The sequence below is a fragment of the Dipodomys merriami genome, unplaced genomic scaffold (genome assembly GCF_024711535.1).
Source record: "Dipodomys merriami isolate MVZ:Mamm:240054 unplaced genomic scaffold, mDipMer1.0.p SCAF_25, whole genome shotgun sequence".
Taxonomy (NCBI): Eukaryota; Metazoa; Chordata; class Mammalia; order Rodentia; family Heteromyidae; genus Dipodomys; species Dipodomys merriami.
The window spans coordinates 9,155,139-9,172,298 of record NW_027203937.1 but is presented as its reverse complement, the minus strand read 5'-3'; the positions used below and the strand labels follow the sequence as shown (position 1 = coordinate 9,172,298).

Below are 17,160 nucleotides of genomic sequence, written 5' to 3'. Positions count from 1 at the left end.
AGGTAGTTATAACTTGGTAATTCACTTTATTTATTTATTTAGTTAGTTAGTTAGTTCAATCCATGATGTCTACTTTGAATATTATCCAGCACTATCAATCCAGCAATGACACAGCGTTCTTCCCAAGAAGGGCAGAGAAATGCTTTCAGTGAGATCACAAAGTTAATGTCCATGGATCCACCAGCAGTGGCCCAAACATGCAAACCACAGAGCAGTTCAGAGAGGAGAGTTCAGCAGGGTCTTGTGCTCCATCAGGAGCATTTTCAGGGTTGCAGGGATGGATTCCTTTCACTTTCAAAGCTTCTGAAACACTGTCACAGTAGATTTTCACCGGTACTACTGATCACACAGAGTTTTCTCCTACCCTCCGATGTGAAGCTATCCAGAGATTCAGAGCAGTTACAATATAATTTGCCCATTTGCACATGGTTGTTTCTACACAATTACCATTTTTTTAATTTTATTTTTTTATTTGTGAACATACTGTATAGAGTGGATACAATTACATGGGCAGTATAATGCATATATTTCTTACCAAGGCTTGCAGCCTCCTCCTTCCTTTGCCCTTCACATCCCTTCCCAACCTCCTCCCTCCCAATCCCCACCCAATTCCAATCCTTCCCCCACAACCCCCCCTCCCCTGCACTTACATTGTAAAGCTCGTTTTGGACATGACAACTTGTACTTACAATTACCATTTTTTATCACATTCATCCTTCACTTTTACATTTCATCTCTGGTTTTCACAAGTTCAGAGATATAGAACACAAGATATGTAATTGATTTAATGCGATTCACAGGAATTTCTTGTCCCCAACTTTTCAGGTTTTGTACTCTGCAATAGGGCACAAACAAACTTGGTCATCTGAGATCCTGGCAGGGCCCTGTGTCTCAGGCCTGTAACCCAAGCTACACAGGAGGTTGAGATCCGAGGAAGGCCCTTTGAAGCCAGCAAGGGCATGCATGTTCGTTGGCTTCTCATCTCCAATGACACAGAAAATTCCAGATGTGAATCTGTGATTCCAGTCATACACCACTATTGTTGAGGTAAAAATCTCCGGGGAGTGCCACACTCCACAGATCAAGAGGCAGAACCAGCACCCAATGTGACAACTCAAGGAGGTTATGAGTACACCAACAGAGGCTTCTTTCCTTGCTTTCCTTGCTTGTTCCTTCTCTTGTGAGATCGGGCCCTGGTGTGCTCACAAGGCTGTTGGCTCTGATTTCTGGAGATCTGACCTGTTGTGTTCTGGCAACAGGTTTTGGGTGAGGAATTTTCCTTATCAGCATGATTTTCTCTTCTCATCTCATCCATGTGTTTGGAGGGGTGAATCACAACCAGATTGGCATCTTGTGTGAACTCTACTTTCCTGAGTTGTAACTGAGACTTTGGGCGGTTTTGGTCCTGGAAGAATTTCCATTGGTCTAGGGAGATTTCTTTCAGCACTGTACTTGGCACATCTGGCTGTGGCTCCACAAGTGTCAGAGGAGAGTGCTTGTTCCTGTCTGGTTGGGGTGTTCTTCCCTCCTTTTCTTCTGCCTGGTTAGCTACCGAGTCCCTGCCGATGAACACATCCTCAGGGTGTCTCTCACCATCAGTGCTCTTCTGGCTATAAAAGAGGATGTAAGCACGCTGACTCAATGCAGATGAAGCATCACAGGTGGTCACCTTAGTGTCATCCATTTTATACCATTGGCCATTGCCAGCTTTGATGTAAGAGAAATAATGTCCAGTGTGACTGCTGGACCCCGCATGAACCAGCACAGCATAGAGGTCATACAGCAGCGGTCCCTCAGTGTGCTGAGACATGTAGGGTCGCATATCAAGACTCTCAGGAAAGTGCACTTCCTTGTCAACCTTGTCCCCTGTCCAGGAAGAAAATCTCTTCAGGACGAGGATGAGGACCTTTGAGGCACTTTGCAGAGTCAAGGTCTTAGAAGCGGACACTTTGTGCAGACAAGCCGCACAATGATAGGCGTCTTCCCCACTCAGCTCTTCCGGCTTTACCAGTCTTCCCAACGCTTGGGCAACACTGTGAGCTCCTGCGACCTCCAGCGTGATGTCCAGAAAAGGCTCCAAGGTGTCTGAAATGCTATGGCACTGCAGACACTCGATTCGAGACCTCCAGTAGCCTCCAAAGATTTCCCGGATCAGGCTTTGCTCCTCAGCTGGAAGCACTAAGCCCTCAGGGCCACATGCTTGGCATTTCTGCATAGCATCCAAGAGGAACAGGAGAAACTCATGGGCATCTTCCTGCTTGTGCGTGTGGAAGCCGGCACCCAGGGCATCCGACGGCTGAATGATGTCCCCAGAGTGCTGGAAAGCCCTCCTCACGTGAGCTTGCATCACACGCATCATGCAGGTTTTCTGGTGGCAAGGCATCCGGCGCAGCATGTGACTGGCAAGTGGGCCTGTGTGGGTCAGACACTGCAGGGTGGCGTTCAGGTAGCAAGTGTTCCCTGTGTTCTGGAGGCCGGCACCAACCGGGGAACGTTTCTTCCAACTCAGACCCATGTGCTGTCTGGGAGCCAGTGCTGTCTGGAAAGGAGGCACATGCTTCTGAGGCTGGGCATGTTTCCCAGGTGGCCAGGAGGAACCTTGGCAATTCCGTTCCGTGGTCTCCATTCCTCCAGGAGCAATCGGTCGCAATCTTCCTCTGGAAATCAGGACCAAATGCTGGCTTTCTGCTCAGAAGTAGCTGCCAAAGGGTGAGGTTTCTCCTCTCCTGCAGCTTCTTTTCTAGGTAGCTCAGCCTCTCTTGCCACGCCTACTCCTTCCAATTTTTCTGTGCCCTAATCCCTAAGCTCCACCCTAGTCTGGGGACCAAGAAAACCCATCAGTTTCTAGTTTAGGGAGGAGCTGAGATCAAAGAACCTGGACTTTCCAGCAACAGGTGTGTTCCAGGCAAAGTGTATTCATTCTGTATTGGTCGAGCCTGTCATGTGAAAGAATGAATGTGAGAAAATATGGTCCAGGCACAAACTGGGATTGGATTCCAGGAATGACCTTGTGGAACTCTGGCAATAGGAAGTTGAAGAAAGGGGAAATCTAGCAAATCCCTGAGAGATTTCTCTCAGTGTGCTAACACTTCCTTCTTGTCCTCACACTTCACCAAATGGCAGTACTTGTCACTCACTGCAAATTGTTGTCCACAACATGGCTTTCTGAACCTGGTCCTGTTTTCATTTTCATAACTAAAGACAAAATATTTTGACTGCATTTGATTTAATCGAACAGGTATGTTTGGCCCAAGGAACAACTGAGCAAACCACTTCCTTTTGAAATATTAGCCCACCACACAGTAAGCTCACAGACCTCGCATATTAAGAATACCATCCATAGAAGTGTCCATTACATGTTTCCTGCAGTATATACTGATTTACCTCATGTGTTGAGTTTTCAGTATTTGTAGGAGTATCCCAAGTTTTCGGACTGTCACCTTCCCTCTCATGGTTCTGACCACTGTGTCTTGTAATTATTTCCATATTTTATGCCCAGTTCACTTCTTTCTTGAAGTCCATCATACCATGCTGTCTACTGACCTCTCCCTTTGGTTTCCTACTGATTTGAACAAACTCCAAAGATCCCCAATGGAGCTTTGGCTGTCTTTCATTACTGCTTCAGCAAGTGCTATGATTTGCAGTTGTGTTATGCAAATATCTGGGAGTCCTTTCAGACTTCTCTATCTTTTCACCCCTCATTAGTAATCTCTGACAAGGTAAGAGAAATTACTGCTCTGAATATTATAGGATCCAGTCGTGTCTTTCACATTGTAATTGTTCTCACACACAGACTTGGTAGTCATTGTGTGGAAATAGAAAGGGAGAGGAGGGAAGAAGGGAAATGACAATCAGAGGAGAGGAAGGGAAGGGAGGAGAGGGGAACTGAAGTAAAGGGAGGGGAAGGCATTGGAAGAGAAGGGATGGGAAAGGAAGGGAGGGGAGGGAAAGGGAAGGGAAGGGAAAGAGGATTAGAGAGGGGCAAAGCAAGGAAAAACACAGAAAGAAAGACAGAGAGACCTAAAGACAGAAGCAAAGTAAGAAAAAAAGAAAAGAGAAGAGAAAAAGAAAAAAAAATAAGAAAGGGTAGTAGATTAGGCTTTGTAAAAGGACAGTCCTGAGTTCCAGGTCTATGAACAGTGAGCAAGCCTGTCAATCACACCCTCCCTCCCAACACACTCAATGAGAGAGGTAGAAGAATGACTTAGCTTCTCCTTTTGAGGCCTACATCAGTAAAGAACATGGAAAAAGGGAGAAATGTAATTTATCTTGAGATCAGCCAGTCCCTCTGAGATATTGGGCCTAAATTAAGTCTTCTGAATATATCTGTCATCTCCTTTGTATATAAAAATACTTGTCACACAAACTCACCATGAGAAGTAGAATGAAAAGGGAATGAGTACAAGAAGGGGTCACACTTCATCTTCTACACAACCACAGAATGTATTGTAGACTTTTATTTGAGAGGCAGTACACACATACATTGACATGTTGAAACCCCTTTCTACAACAACTAGAAGGCAACACAAATACTCGACCACATACACAATTAAACTCAGTAAAACACTGTTTGTTTACTCAGGTTGTGGGCATTAGGCTGGCTCAGATATTGGAGAAAAAAAAAAACAAAACTGGTGGACCGGTATGGTCCTGATCTTCTAGGGAGGCAGAGACCTCAAATGTATCTTGAAAAAGACACACCACACCTGGGAACTGGTGGCTCCTCCCTGGAATTCTAACTGCTCAGGAGGCTGACATCTGAGGATCTCTGTTCAAAGCCAGGCCAAGCAGGAAGTCTAAGTGACTTTGATCTTCAATTAACTACTAAAAATTCGACATTGGAGCTCTGCCTCAAGAGGCAGCATGCTAGCCTAGAGCAAAAGAACAAAGGAACAGTGTCCACATTCTGAGTTCACATCCCAATATCTACACATACAAGGTAGTCATAACTTGGCATTTCACTTTATTTATTTATTTATATAGTTCAAACCATGATGTCTACTTTGTATATTATCCCAACACTATCAATCCAGCAATGACACAGCGTTCTTCCCAAGAAGGGCAGAGAACTGCTTTCAGTGAAGTCACAAAGTTAATGTCCATGGATCCACCAGCAGTGGCCCAAACATGCAAACCACAGAGCAATTCAGAGAGGAGAGTCAGCAGGGTCTTGTGCTCCATCAGGAGCATTTTCAGGGTTGCAGGGATGGATTCCTTTCACTTTCAAAGCTTCTGAAACACTGTCACAGTAGATTTTCACCGGTACTACTGATCACACAGAGTTTTCTCCTACCCTCCCATGTGAAGCTATCCAGAGATTCAGAGCAGTTACAATACAATTTGCCCATTTGCACGTGGTTGTTTCTACACAATTACCGTTTTTTTAAATTTTTATTTTATTTTATTTGTGAACATACTGTACAATTACATGGGCAGGATAATGCATATATTTCTTACCAAGCATTGCAGCCTCCTCCTTTGTTTATCCTTCATATCCCTTCCCAGCCTCCCCCCTCCCAATCACAATCCCAATTCCAATCCTTCCCCCCCCAACCCCCCCTCCTCCGGCACCTACATTGTAAAGCTCGTTTTGGACATGACAACTTGTACTTACAATTACCATTTTTTATCACAATCATCCTTCACTTTTACATTTCATCTATCGTTTTCGCAAGGTCAGAAATATAGAACACAAGATATGTAATTGATTTCATGCGATTCACAGGAATTTCTTGTCCCCAACTTTTCAGGTTTTGTACTCTGCAATAGGGCACAAACAAACTTGGTCATCTGAGATCCTGGCAGGGCCCTGTGTCTGAAGCCTGTAACCCAAGCTACACAGGAGGTTGAGATCCGAGGAAGGCCCTTTAAAGCCAGCAAGGGTATGCATGTTCGTTGGCTTCTCATCTCCAATGACACAGAAAATTCCTGATGTGAATCTATGGTTCCAGTCATACACCACTGTTGTTGAGGTAAAAATCTCCGGGGAGTGCCACACTCCACAGATCAAGAGGCAGAACCAGCACCCAATGTGACAACTCAAGGAGGTTATGAGTACACCAACAGAGGCTTCTTTCCTTGCTTTCCTTGCTTGTTCCTTCTCTTGTGAGATCGGGCCCTGGTGTGCTCACAAGGCTGTTGGCTCTGATTTCTGGAGATCTGACCTGTTGTGTTCTGGCAACAGGTTTTGGGTGAGGAATTTTCCTTATCAGCATGATTTTCTCTTCTCATCTCATCCGTGTGTTTGGAGGGGTGAATCACGACCAGATTGGCATCTTGTGTGAACTCTACTTTCCTGAGGTGGAACTGAGACTTTGGGCGGTTTTGGTCCTGGAAGAATTTCCATTGGTCTAGGGAGATTTCTTTCAGCACTGTACTTGGCACATCTGGCTGTGGCTCCACAAGTGTCAGAGGAGAGTGCTTGTTCCTGTCTGGTTGGGGTGTTCTTCCCTCCTTTTCTTCTGCCTGGTTAGCTACCGAGTCCCTGCCGATGAACACATCCTCAGGGTGTCTCTCACCATCAGTGCTCTTCTGGCTATAAAAGAGGATGTAAGCACGCTGACTCAATGCAGATGAAGCATCACAGGTGGTCACCTTAGTGTCATCCATTTTATACCATTGGCCATTGCCAGCTTTGATGTAAGAGAAATAATGTCCAGTGTGACTGCTGGACCCCGCATGAACCAGCACAGCATAGAGGTCATACAGCAGCGGTCCCTCAGTGTGCTGAGACATGTAGGGTCGCATATCAAGACTCTCAGGAAAGTGCACTTCCTTGTCAACCTTGTCCCCTGTCCAGGAAGAAAATCTCTTCAGGACGAGGATGAGGACCTTTGAGGCACTTTGCAGAGTCAAGGTCTTAGAAGCGGACACTTTGTGCAGACAAGCCGCACAATGATAGGCGTCTTCCCCACTCAGCTCTTCCGGCTTTACCAGTCTTCCCAACGCTTGGGCAACACTGTGAGCTCCTGCGACCTCCAGCGTGATGTCCAGAAAAGGCTCCAAGGTGTCTGAAATGCTATGGCACTGCAGACACTCGATTCGAGACCTCCAGTAGCCTCCAAAGATTTCCCGGATCAGGCTTTGCTCCTCAGCTGGAAGCACTAAGCCCTCAGGGCCACATGCTTGGCATTTCTGCATAGCATCCAAGAGGAACAGGAGAAACTCATGGGCATCTTCCTGCTTGTGCGTGTGGAAGCCGGCACCCAGGGCATCCGACGGCTGAATGATGTCCCCAGAGCGCTGGAAAGCCCTCCTCACGTGAGCTTGCATCACACGCATCATGCAGGTTTTCTGGTGGCAAGGCATCCGGCGCAGCATGTGACTGGCAAGTGGGCCTGTGTGGGTCAGACACTGCAGGGTGGCGTTCAGGTAGCAAGTGTTCCCTGTGTTCTGGAGGCCGGCACCAACCGGGGAACGTTCCTTCCAACTCAGACCCATGTGCTGTCTGGGAGCCAGTGCTGTCTGGAAAGGAGGCACATGCTTCTGAGGCTGGGCATGTTTCCCAGGTGGCCAGGAGGAACCTTGGCAATTCCGTTCCGTGGTCTCCATTCCTCCAGGAGCAATCGGTTGCAATCTCACTCTGGAAATCAGGACCAAATGCTGGCTTCCTGCTCAGAAGTAGCTGCCAAAGGGTGAGGTTTCTCCTCTCCTGCAGCTTCTTTTGTAGGTAGCTCAGCCTCTCTTGCCACGCCTGCCTACTCCTTCCAAGTTTTCTGTGCCCTAATCCCTAAGCTCCACCCTGGTCTGGGGACCAAGAAAACCCATCAGTTTCTAATTTTGAGGGCAGCTGAGATCAAAGAGCCAGGTCTTTCCAGCAACAGGTGTGTTCCAAGCAAACTGTTTTCATTCTCCATTGTTCGAGCCTGTCATGTGATCGACTGAATGTGAGAAAAGATGCTCCAGGCACAAACGGGGATTGGATTCCAGGAATGACCTTGTAGAACTCTGGAAATAGGAAGTTGAAGAAAGAGGAAACCTAGCAGATCCCTGAGAGATTTCTCTCTTTGTGCTAACACTTCCTTCTTGTCCTCACACTTCACCAAATGGCAGTAGTTGTCAGTCACTGCAAAGTGTTGTCCACAAAATGGCTTTCTGAACCTGGACCTGTTTTCATTTTCATAACTCAAGACAAAATATTGTGACTCCATTTGACTTAAACAATCAGGTATGTTTGGCCCAAGGGACAACTGACCAAATTATTTCCTTCTAAAATATTAGCTCACTACACAGTCAGCTCACAGACCTCGCATATTAAGAATACAATCTTTACAAGTCTCCATTACATGTTTCCTGCAGTATATACTGATTTACCTCATGTGTTGAGTTTTCAGTATTTGTGGGAGTATCCAGGATTTACGGACTGTCACCTTCCCTCTCAAGGTTCTGACCACTGTGTCTTGTAATTATTTCCATATTTTATGCCCAGTTCATTTCTTTCTTGAAGTCCATCATAGCATGCTGTCTACTGACCTCTCCCTTTAGTTTCCTACTGATGTCAACGAACTCAAAAGATCCCCAAAGGAGCTTCGGATGTCCTTCATTACTGCTTCACCAAGTGCTATGATTTCTAGTTGTGTTATGCAAATATCTGGGAGTCCTTTCAGACTTCCCTATGTTTTCACACATCATCAGTAATCTCTGACCAGGTTAGAGAATTAATGCTCTGAATATTATAGGATCCAGTTGTGTCTTTCACATTGTAATTGTTCTCACACACAGACTTGGGAGTCATTGTGTGCAAATAGAAAGGGAGAGGAGGGAAGAAAGGAAATGCCAATCAGAGGAGAGAAAGGGAGGGGAGAGACAGGCAGGGAAAGAGAGGAGAAATGAAGTGAAGGGAGGGGAAGGTATTGGAAGAGAAGGCAGGGGAAGGGAAGGGAGGGGAGGGAAAGGGAGGGAAAGGGAAAGAGGATTAGAGAGGGGGAAAGCAAGGAAAAACAAAGAAAAAAGACGGAAAGAACGACAGAGAGACCTAAAGAAAGAAGCAAAGTAAGAAAAAAGAAAAGAGAAGAAAGAAAGAAAAAAAGTAAGAAATGGTAGAGGACTAGCCTTTGCAAAAGGACAGTCATGATTTCAAAATCTATGTCCAGTGTGCAAGCCTGTCAACCCTACCCTCCCTCCCAACACACTCAATGAGAGAGGTAGAAGAATGACTTAGCTTCTCCTTTTGAGGCCTACATCAGTAAAGAAATGGAAGAATGGAGAAATGTTATTTATCTTGAGATCAGCCAGTCCCTCTAGGATATTGGGCCTAAATTAAGTCTTTGGAATATCTGTCATCTCCCTTGTATATAAAAATACCTGTCACACAAACTCACCATGAGAAGTAGAGTGAAAAGGGAATGTGTACAAAAGGGGTCACACTTCATCTTCCACACAACTGAAAGACCCTAGTCCCCTAGTATACTTTTGTCAATGGGAGGGTGCCCCAGAAAACTCAGACTCCAGGCCGGGAGATGTAATATGCAAGAGGAGTTTATTTGACATTTGCGCAAACGGACTCTCTGTCCCGAGTAGACAGGGAGCCCTGAGCAGCGGTTACAAGCCCTTTTTAAAAGGCAAAAACCACAAGATTAATGCATAATACAAAGCATTCCATGATTGGTCCATTTACAGGTCACCATATACACCAACAATCACTTTGCCACCTGGGAAATTTTGTAACACTCTTTGTAAAATAACTGGCCCATGGTTGGTTTAAGGGGGGTTTACATGGTTACAGGCCTATGATTGGTTGACATTTGGCTTAGCTTGTGGTCTTGCCAGGTGGTCGTTATCTCAAGGTCTTGTCTGGGGAATTTCTAAATGGGAACTGAGGAACACGTACTGTCTGTTCTTTATCTACGACCACTGACCTTGTCCTCGGGCAGGCATCTGGTCCCTGAAACTTCTGAACTCATTTCTGGGAAGGGAAGGGTCAATGCTAGCGTAAGCAAGTTTACAGAAGCAGAATCAGCAGTTAGCAAGTTAGCAATGGTAATGGTCCATTTTTAATCTTTCACAACCACAGAATGTATTGTAGACTTTTATTTGAGATTTAGTACACACATACATTGACATGGTGAAACCCCTTTCTAGAACAACAGGAAGGCAACACAAATACTGGACCACATACAGAATTAAACTCAGTAAAACACTGTTTGATTACTCAGGTTGTGGGCATTAGGCTGGCTCAGATATTGGAAAAAAAACAAACTGGTGGACGGATATGGTCCTAATCTTCTAGGGAGTCAGAAACCTCAAATGTACCTTGAAAAAGACCCACCACAGCTGGGAACTGGTGGCTCTTCCCTGGAATTCTAACTGCTCAGGAGGCTGACATCTGAGGATCTCTGTTCAAAGCTAGGCCAAGCAGGAAGTCTAAGTGACTTTGATCTTCAATTAACTACTAAAACTTCGACATTGGAGCTCTGCCTCAAGAGGCAGCATGCTAGCCTAGAGCAAAAGAACAAAGGAACAGTGTCCACATTCTGAGTTCACATCCCAATATCTACACATACAAGGTAGTTACAACTTGGCATTTTATTTATTTATTTATTTATTTATTCAGTTCCATCCATGATGGTACTATGTATATTATCCCACACTATCAATCCAGCAATAACACAGCGTTCTTCCCAGGAATGGCAGAGAACTGCTTTCAGTGAGATCACAAAGTTAATGTCCATGGATCCACCAGCAGTGGCCCAAACATGCAAACCATAGAGCAGTTCAGAGCGGAGAGTCAGCAGGGTCATGTGCTCCATCAGGAGCATTTTCAGGGTTGCAGGGATGGATTCCTTTCACTTTCAAAGCTTCTGAAACACTGTCACAATAGATTTTCACCGGTACTACTGAGCACACAGAGATCTCTCCTACCCTTCCATGTCAAGCTCTCCAGAGACTCAGAGCAGTTACAATCCAATTTGCCCATTTGCACATGGTTGTTTCTACACAATTACCCTTTTTTTTTATCACATTCATCCTACACTTTTACATTTCATTTCTGGTTTTCACAAGTTCAGAGATATAGAAAACAAGATATGTAATTGATTTAATGCGATTCACAGGAATTTCTTGTCCCCAAATTTTCAGGTTTTGTACTCTGCAATAGGGAACAAACAAACTTGGTCATCTGAGATCCTGGCAGGGCCCTGTGTCTGAAGCCTGTAACCCAAGCTACACAGGAGGTTGAGATCTGAGGAAGGCCCTTTGAAGCCAGCAAGGACATGCATGTTCGTTGGCTTCTCATCTCCAATGACACAGAAAATTCCTGATGTGAATCTGTGGTTCCAGTCATACACCACTAGTGTTGAGGTAAAAATCTCCGGGGAGTGCCAGACTCCAAGATCAAGAGGCAGAACCAACACCCAATGTGACAACTCAAGGAGGTTATGAGTACACCAACAGAGGCTTCTTTCCTTGCTTTCCTTGTTCCTAAATTAACCACCATGGGTGATAGTCATTATGACATGTACATGATCTGTGCAAGAAACAGAAATAAAATCCAAAAGTGCTCATTAGGCCAACCATAAAATGTAGGTCTACTTTCCCCTGCAAGTGTGTATATCAATCCAAGGAAAGACATTGATGAGCAGTTCACTGAGGACATCATTTCTAGTCCTTGTACCACACCATCGCCAAAGAAAAGACAGAGAAAAATAGAGCTTATGAACATCATATGGTAGGATTCATTTAAAATGTTTGCAGATTACTCTATATGTGTTCATTGAATCATCACTTTCTTTCCCTTTGCTTTTTACTATATCTCTTAACCTGGTTCAATTAACTGTTCAATTGACGTGGAAGGACTCATCTGAACACTAGATCCCTGATCACATCATGACATTGTTAAGACACACGGTAGCCTCTGAAAATGAGCCCTCTCCCTTAAACCTTTACCTTAATATTCCTGCCCATATCTACAATAAACTTGCTTTCTCAGGATGTTGTTTCACATATTCAAACTGTTTCAGTTATTGGAGATCAAGCCAAAGATATGGGATGGCAACCACATCTGGCCTTCTGAGATATTAGTACTGAGAACTGGCCAGAAATGTGTGAGATGTTCCCAAAATCCTTGCATTGGCAAGCTATCTCAAGTTTTCATGTCACCTCCCTGATGATGTCAAAGGACCGTAATCATTATTTCTGCTGAGCACAATTAAATCTTCAACATGCTTCCCAGTAGTGAAAGCTATAGGCTGATCCATTCTAATTGGTATATTGTGGTATTTCAGTGTTACATGAATATACCATTATCCAGTAATATATGATGCTAGTATGATTGTATGATGATGGTGTGATTGTATGATTATTTGTAATTGTATATATCTTTGGAAATGTATGTTCAGGTCTTTCACTTGTGTAGTGAATGGGTTTTTCTCTTATTGATATTTAAGAAAATTTTCTTTTATATTTCAGATACAATTTTTTATCAGATATTTATTTTTCAGGTAGTTTGCCCCAGTTTGAAACTTTTTTAGTGATTCTCAGAACAGTGTTTTGTACTTGTTTTGTTTTTGTTTACATATGTGTGTATGTGTGTGCCAGTCCTGATGCTTGAACTCAGTGCCTGGGCACTGTCTCTGAGCTCAAGGCTAGCAGTTTTACAATTTGAGCCACAACTCCACTTCTGGCTTTTTTTACCAGTCCTGGAATTTGAACTCTAGGCTAAAGTTTTAAATTTAAATGAAGTCCAAATTATCTATCTTTCTTTTTATTGATAATGTAAACACATGGATACAGAGGGTCAATTGTTTCAATTCATTTAACATCAGAATAAATATGTGGCAGAATACAAGTCTCTTAAAAAGTTGTGTGTGTGTGTGTGTGTGTGTGTGTGTGTGTGTGTGAATGTGTGTGTATTACCAAACTGTATTCCAAATAAAAAGCTATATCATGAGGGTATGTTTTTGAAAAGTCAGTTTGGGAAGTGGGTACAGTAGCTAAACATTTTGGATCTTAGTAAGCTCCTCTTACAAAGGTTCATTTGAGGCTGAAGATGTGGCTCAAGTAGCAGAGCACCTACCTAAAAAGTTTCACTCATGCACTGTCTTGGAACTTTATTCCAGAGCCTCTGTGTTGTGGATGGTTCCCCCAAGTTATATCCCAGGAAGAAGTTGAGCCTTATTAATAGGAAAGAAGTATCATTCACTTCTATTTACATGCAAATGGTCCCAGCAGAATACAAAGAGAGACAGTGAAAATGATGACATTGATCTAATTGTCTGCAGGCTGGAATCACCAAGTTTTTGAAAGAAGGCCACAGAATGACCTGACCCAGACACACAAATACAGCCAGAAACAACTGGAGATCTTAGCAACAAGGAAAAAAGAAAGTTTCTTTCTGCATACACAGCTATTTTGAAAGCATTTCTTGTTGTTTTCAATCAGGGCCCCATCTCCTCTAAAGAAGGTGTCAGCCCACTTTTAATCAGAGACCCTACTGCCCTCAATCCCTTGTGTGTGCCAGCTCACCAGCTTCTGTTTCTCGATCCATCATCTCCTCACACAGTTTCCAGCTCTGGCTCTATGATGCTATCACACTTAAGAATAAAGCATCCTGCATGGCACTTCAAAAACATTCCTGTGAACCTCATAGCCACTACACAAGGCAAGCACTGCAAAACCAGTATTTAAGATAAAGCAAATAACAGATATGTACTATGAGTATTTCAATTAAAATTGTGTGTGTGTGTGTGTGTGTGTGTGTGTGTGTGTGTGTGTGTAAAGATAAGGGAAATTAAATCCAGGGAAATGAGTTCACTTTATAAAAATTCTAAAGCAAGCAAATAGGGAGAAAGAACTCCCGCTCTTAGACTTCCAGCTCTAACATTATTTACACAGTACCTGCTTCAGCTGTGTGGTTAATATATTCAGGGAAAGGATGAAATGAGAGGCATCCTTAAAATGTATTATTTAATGACAGTCAGCATTTTTCTGATTTATATTTTTAGTTGCTTTTTTTTTAAACCTCAGCTTGTTTGATCCATGTCCTGTGGACCTTGAAAACTTTTGCTGAGAAGCTCTCGCTCTCGATAAGATGAGTCCCATCATGCCTTTCTCGCCATTACCTCCCAGTCTGCTGCTTGCTCTAGTCCTGCTTTTAGACTTCCTCCTACCTTACCTCAGCCCCTTCTGTCTATACAGCACCACTACCAAGAAGCCTTGCTGCTAAATCATGCCTTGTCCTGTTTCCCCACACCAAAACCTTGGCCAACTGATACCAGTCTGGATCAAATCAACATCTTGGATGTGTGTGCTGGTCCTGGGACTTGAACTCAGGGCCTGGACATTTCCCCTGAGCTTTTTTTGCTCAAGGCTAGCTAGCATTCTACCACTTGAGCCATAGTTCTAATTCTGGCTTTCTTGGTAGTTTATTGGAGCTATCAGTCTCATGGATTTTCCTGTGTGGGCTGGCTTTGAACCCTGATCCTCAGATCTCAGCCTCCTGAGATGTGAGCCATTGGCAATTGGCCAGACCCATAGCAGTGTAGCCCTTCTAGCACAGCCCTTCCTTGACTCCAGTTCCATTCACTCCTCCGGGACCTGACTCAAAGTTCCATACCATCTAGCAGAGGTAATGTGGATACTAATCTTTAGAGTCAGGGAGAGACCTAGGGCTAAATCGTATTATATGAGCTGGACAAATTACTTCAGTTTTGTAAACTTCAATTTTCTGTTTGCATAAGAAAAAGAATATTGGTGGCAGCAGCCAATGCTGGTGGGATGGTAGCTGCTGGTTTACTAAAGAAGCTGTCTGCTCGTGCCGGCAGTTAACTATGTGCTCCTGTGGGGGAAACACCATGTTACATCTATCTTTGTACCCAGCATCTCTCAGTGCCGGCATATAGCTGGCACTCAAGAAATGTGTGTTGCATGAACAATGCCTGTGACAAACAGTTGCCTCTTTCCTGCCTCTTGCTCCTATGAAACATCTCCTCCTGATTCCTCCTGAATTTCCCTGGAAGGGAAACAACTATAGCCAAGGACAACCTGGGGAAATGGGACTGGACTTCCATGAGCTGAACAAGCTGTGGGTGTTGGACCCTGAGGTTTCCCAGCAGACCATAGAGCTCAAGGAACAGTGCAAGGACTTTGTGAATAAAATCGGCCAGTTTCAAAATAGAGTGGTCTAATAGAGCTTGTTAATCAACTTGCAAAAGAAGCAGAAAATGAGAAGATGAAGGTCATTGATGCTTTGAACTTGTACAAATCTATAGCAAAAAGTACATCCTGTGTAAGTATTACAGACCTCCGAAGGCTGAAACGCCTCGTCGGGGAACTGGTACTAAACAGTGCCCCAAACTGTGGGTAGCAAAGCAGGACAGGGCCTCACCTTTTGCATTCTTAGTATGAATACAGTCTGTACCTTTGATCCACCTTTTGTAAACTCACAAAGCTTTGGAAAGAAAAGCAATAAATTGTTTTCAAATAGCTTGACAGAAAAGGAAGGAAGGAAGGAAGGAAGGAAGGAAGGAAGGAAGGAAGGAAGGAAGGAAGGAAGGAAGGAAGGAAGGAAGGAAGGAAGGAAGGAAGAGAGGGAGGGAGGGAGGGAGGGAAAGGAAGGGAAGGGAAGGGAAGGGAAGGGAAGGGAAGGGAAGGGAAGGGAAGGGAAGGGAAGGGAAGGGAAGGGAAGGAAGCTAGCACACTATAGATCTGTTCAAGACCACAATTGGCCTTTTATTATTTAGGAGTAATTTTATATTCAAATTAAAGGACTGATAAATGACTACATAAATGGGTGATTAAATGGATGAGTCAAAGCAATGGATATACCTGAGGTAAACAAAGAACCAGATTATCTGCTACTTCACATGGGCTCTGCCAAGTTCTGGGCAAACAGCAGTAAATTGGGTAGGATCACTGCTCCCACAGTGCTTCAAGTCCAGAAATTATTGTGCCTTCCTATAGTTTTTAGTATACAATCTATTATGACACTGAGAAAACTGTTCTGGAACTATGATAGTGCACATTAATTCTTGGGTTGTTGGCCCAATCCTGCTGCTTCTTTTGTATCCTCCAAGGCTGGGTATCAATAAATCAGTCAAGCTTGCAGAAGAATACAAAGGCATGACCATGGTTAATCTGTAGATTTCCAACCATTCCCCAGAAACCAAACTTTGGTTCCCGAGTAAACTTCTGTGTGGCCACCTCTTCCTCCTCAGGAAAATTAGAGGCCTACATATACTTGGGACTGATAAAAGGCAGCCAGTCAGGTGTCAGACACCTTCCTTCTGGAGACTCAGCTGGGGAAAAGTAGGACACAGGCACCAGTGATTATTGTGTTTGCTTATTCACGGAGTAGAAGACCAGAAAGCCTGAATCCACCCACCTCTGTCGTCCCCCTCCTTTGTCTGCTCTTGTGGCTGGAAGTAGGGACATCTGGTATCATGTGGCTTCTAACTGTTTCACAGAACCAACTTGACGTTCAGCAGGTGACTTCACAAAACAGCAAAAAATGAAAATATGAAAGCAGTGCTCAGCCGCCTCCTCATCTTTTATAGTTAGTTCAGAGAGGGACAGGTAGGCAGGCAGGGAGAGAGAAGGAAAAAGGAAATGAGGAGGATGGGGTTCATAAACAGAAGCTCTGACACTGAGGGGCACAGAGAATTTTATATTCTTTGGAGGTTTTATATGACAAAACAATTGTGGAAGATGAGCATTTAGGAATAAATAATAACTGGCTGCCAGGATTCTTGTTAGCCATGGTGATTATCTCCCAGCCAAAGTCAACAGGCAAAGACTGATAAGAGACACATCCTGTTCTGCTTACAATTCTATTTAGAGCTTTTTTATCCCTTTTATTTAAAAGCTGATTTATTCAGGATCTGGACTATGAGGCTCTTATCCCTGAACCTCATTTTTTTAACTACTCAAAACCAGAAAAGAAAAGATGCCAAACCAGATGGTAAGAAAGGTCTAAGTTCATGCAGTGCCATCTTTCCAAGGCTATAGAAGCAGGAGCCTGTGTTACTGCTTCAGCTTGTGGCTAAGCGTCATCCAGAAGCCCCCTCCCCCACAGCCCAGCCCAGCCCTAGGCAGCTGCTTCCCAGCACAGTGGCTGCCAACCATCCAACTGGAGGTGAGGAGATGAAACCATCGCCATTTATCACCTGTCACAAATTCAGACAACCATCGTCAAAGAACAAGGGGGACTAGAAAGAAAGCTAGCGT

General features: G+C 44.1%; 2 protein-coding genes across 2 annotated transcripts; both read right to left on the bottom strand.

Moving 5' to 3' along the window:
- Positions 1 to 1,123: 1,123 nt before the first annotated feature.
- On the bottom strand, positions 1,124 to 2,626 carry LOC138836564 (ubiquitin carboxyl-terminal hydrolase 17-like protein 6). The gene has a single exon (XM_070035344.1). It carries the CDS (start codon positions 2,624 to 2,626, stop codon positions 1,124 to 1,126), a length of 1,503 nt encoding a protein of 500 aa, XP_069891445.1.
- A 3,422-nt stretch (positions 2,627 to 6,048) lies between these two features.
- On the bottom strand, positions 6,049 to 7,551 carry LOC138836563 (ubiquitin carboxyl-terminal hydrolase 17-like protein 6). The gene has a single exon (XM_070035343.1). The coding sequence runs from the start codon at positions 7,549 to 7,551 to the stop codon at positions 6,049 to 6,051; it is 1,503 nt and encodes a 500-aa protein (XP_069891444.1).
- Positions 7,552 to 17,160: the final 9,609 nt, after the last annotated feature.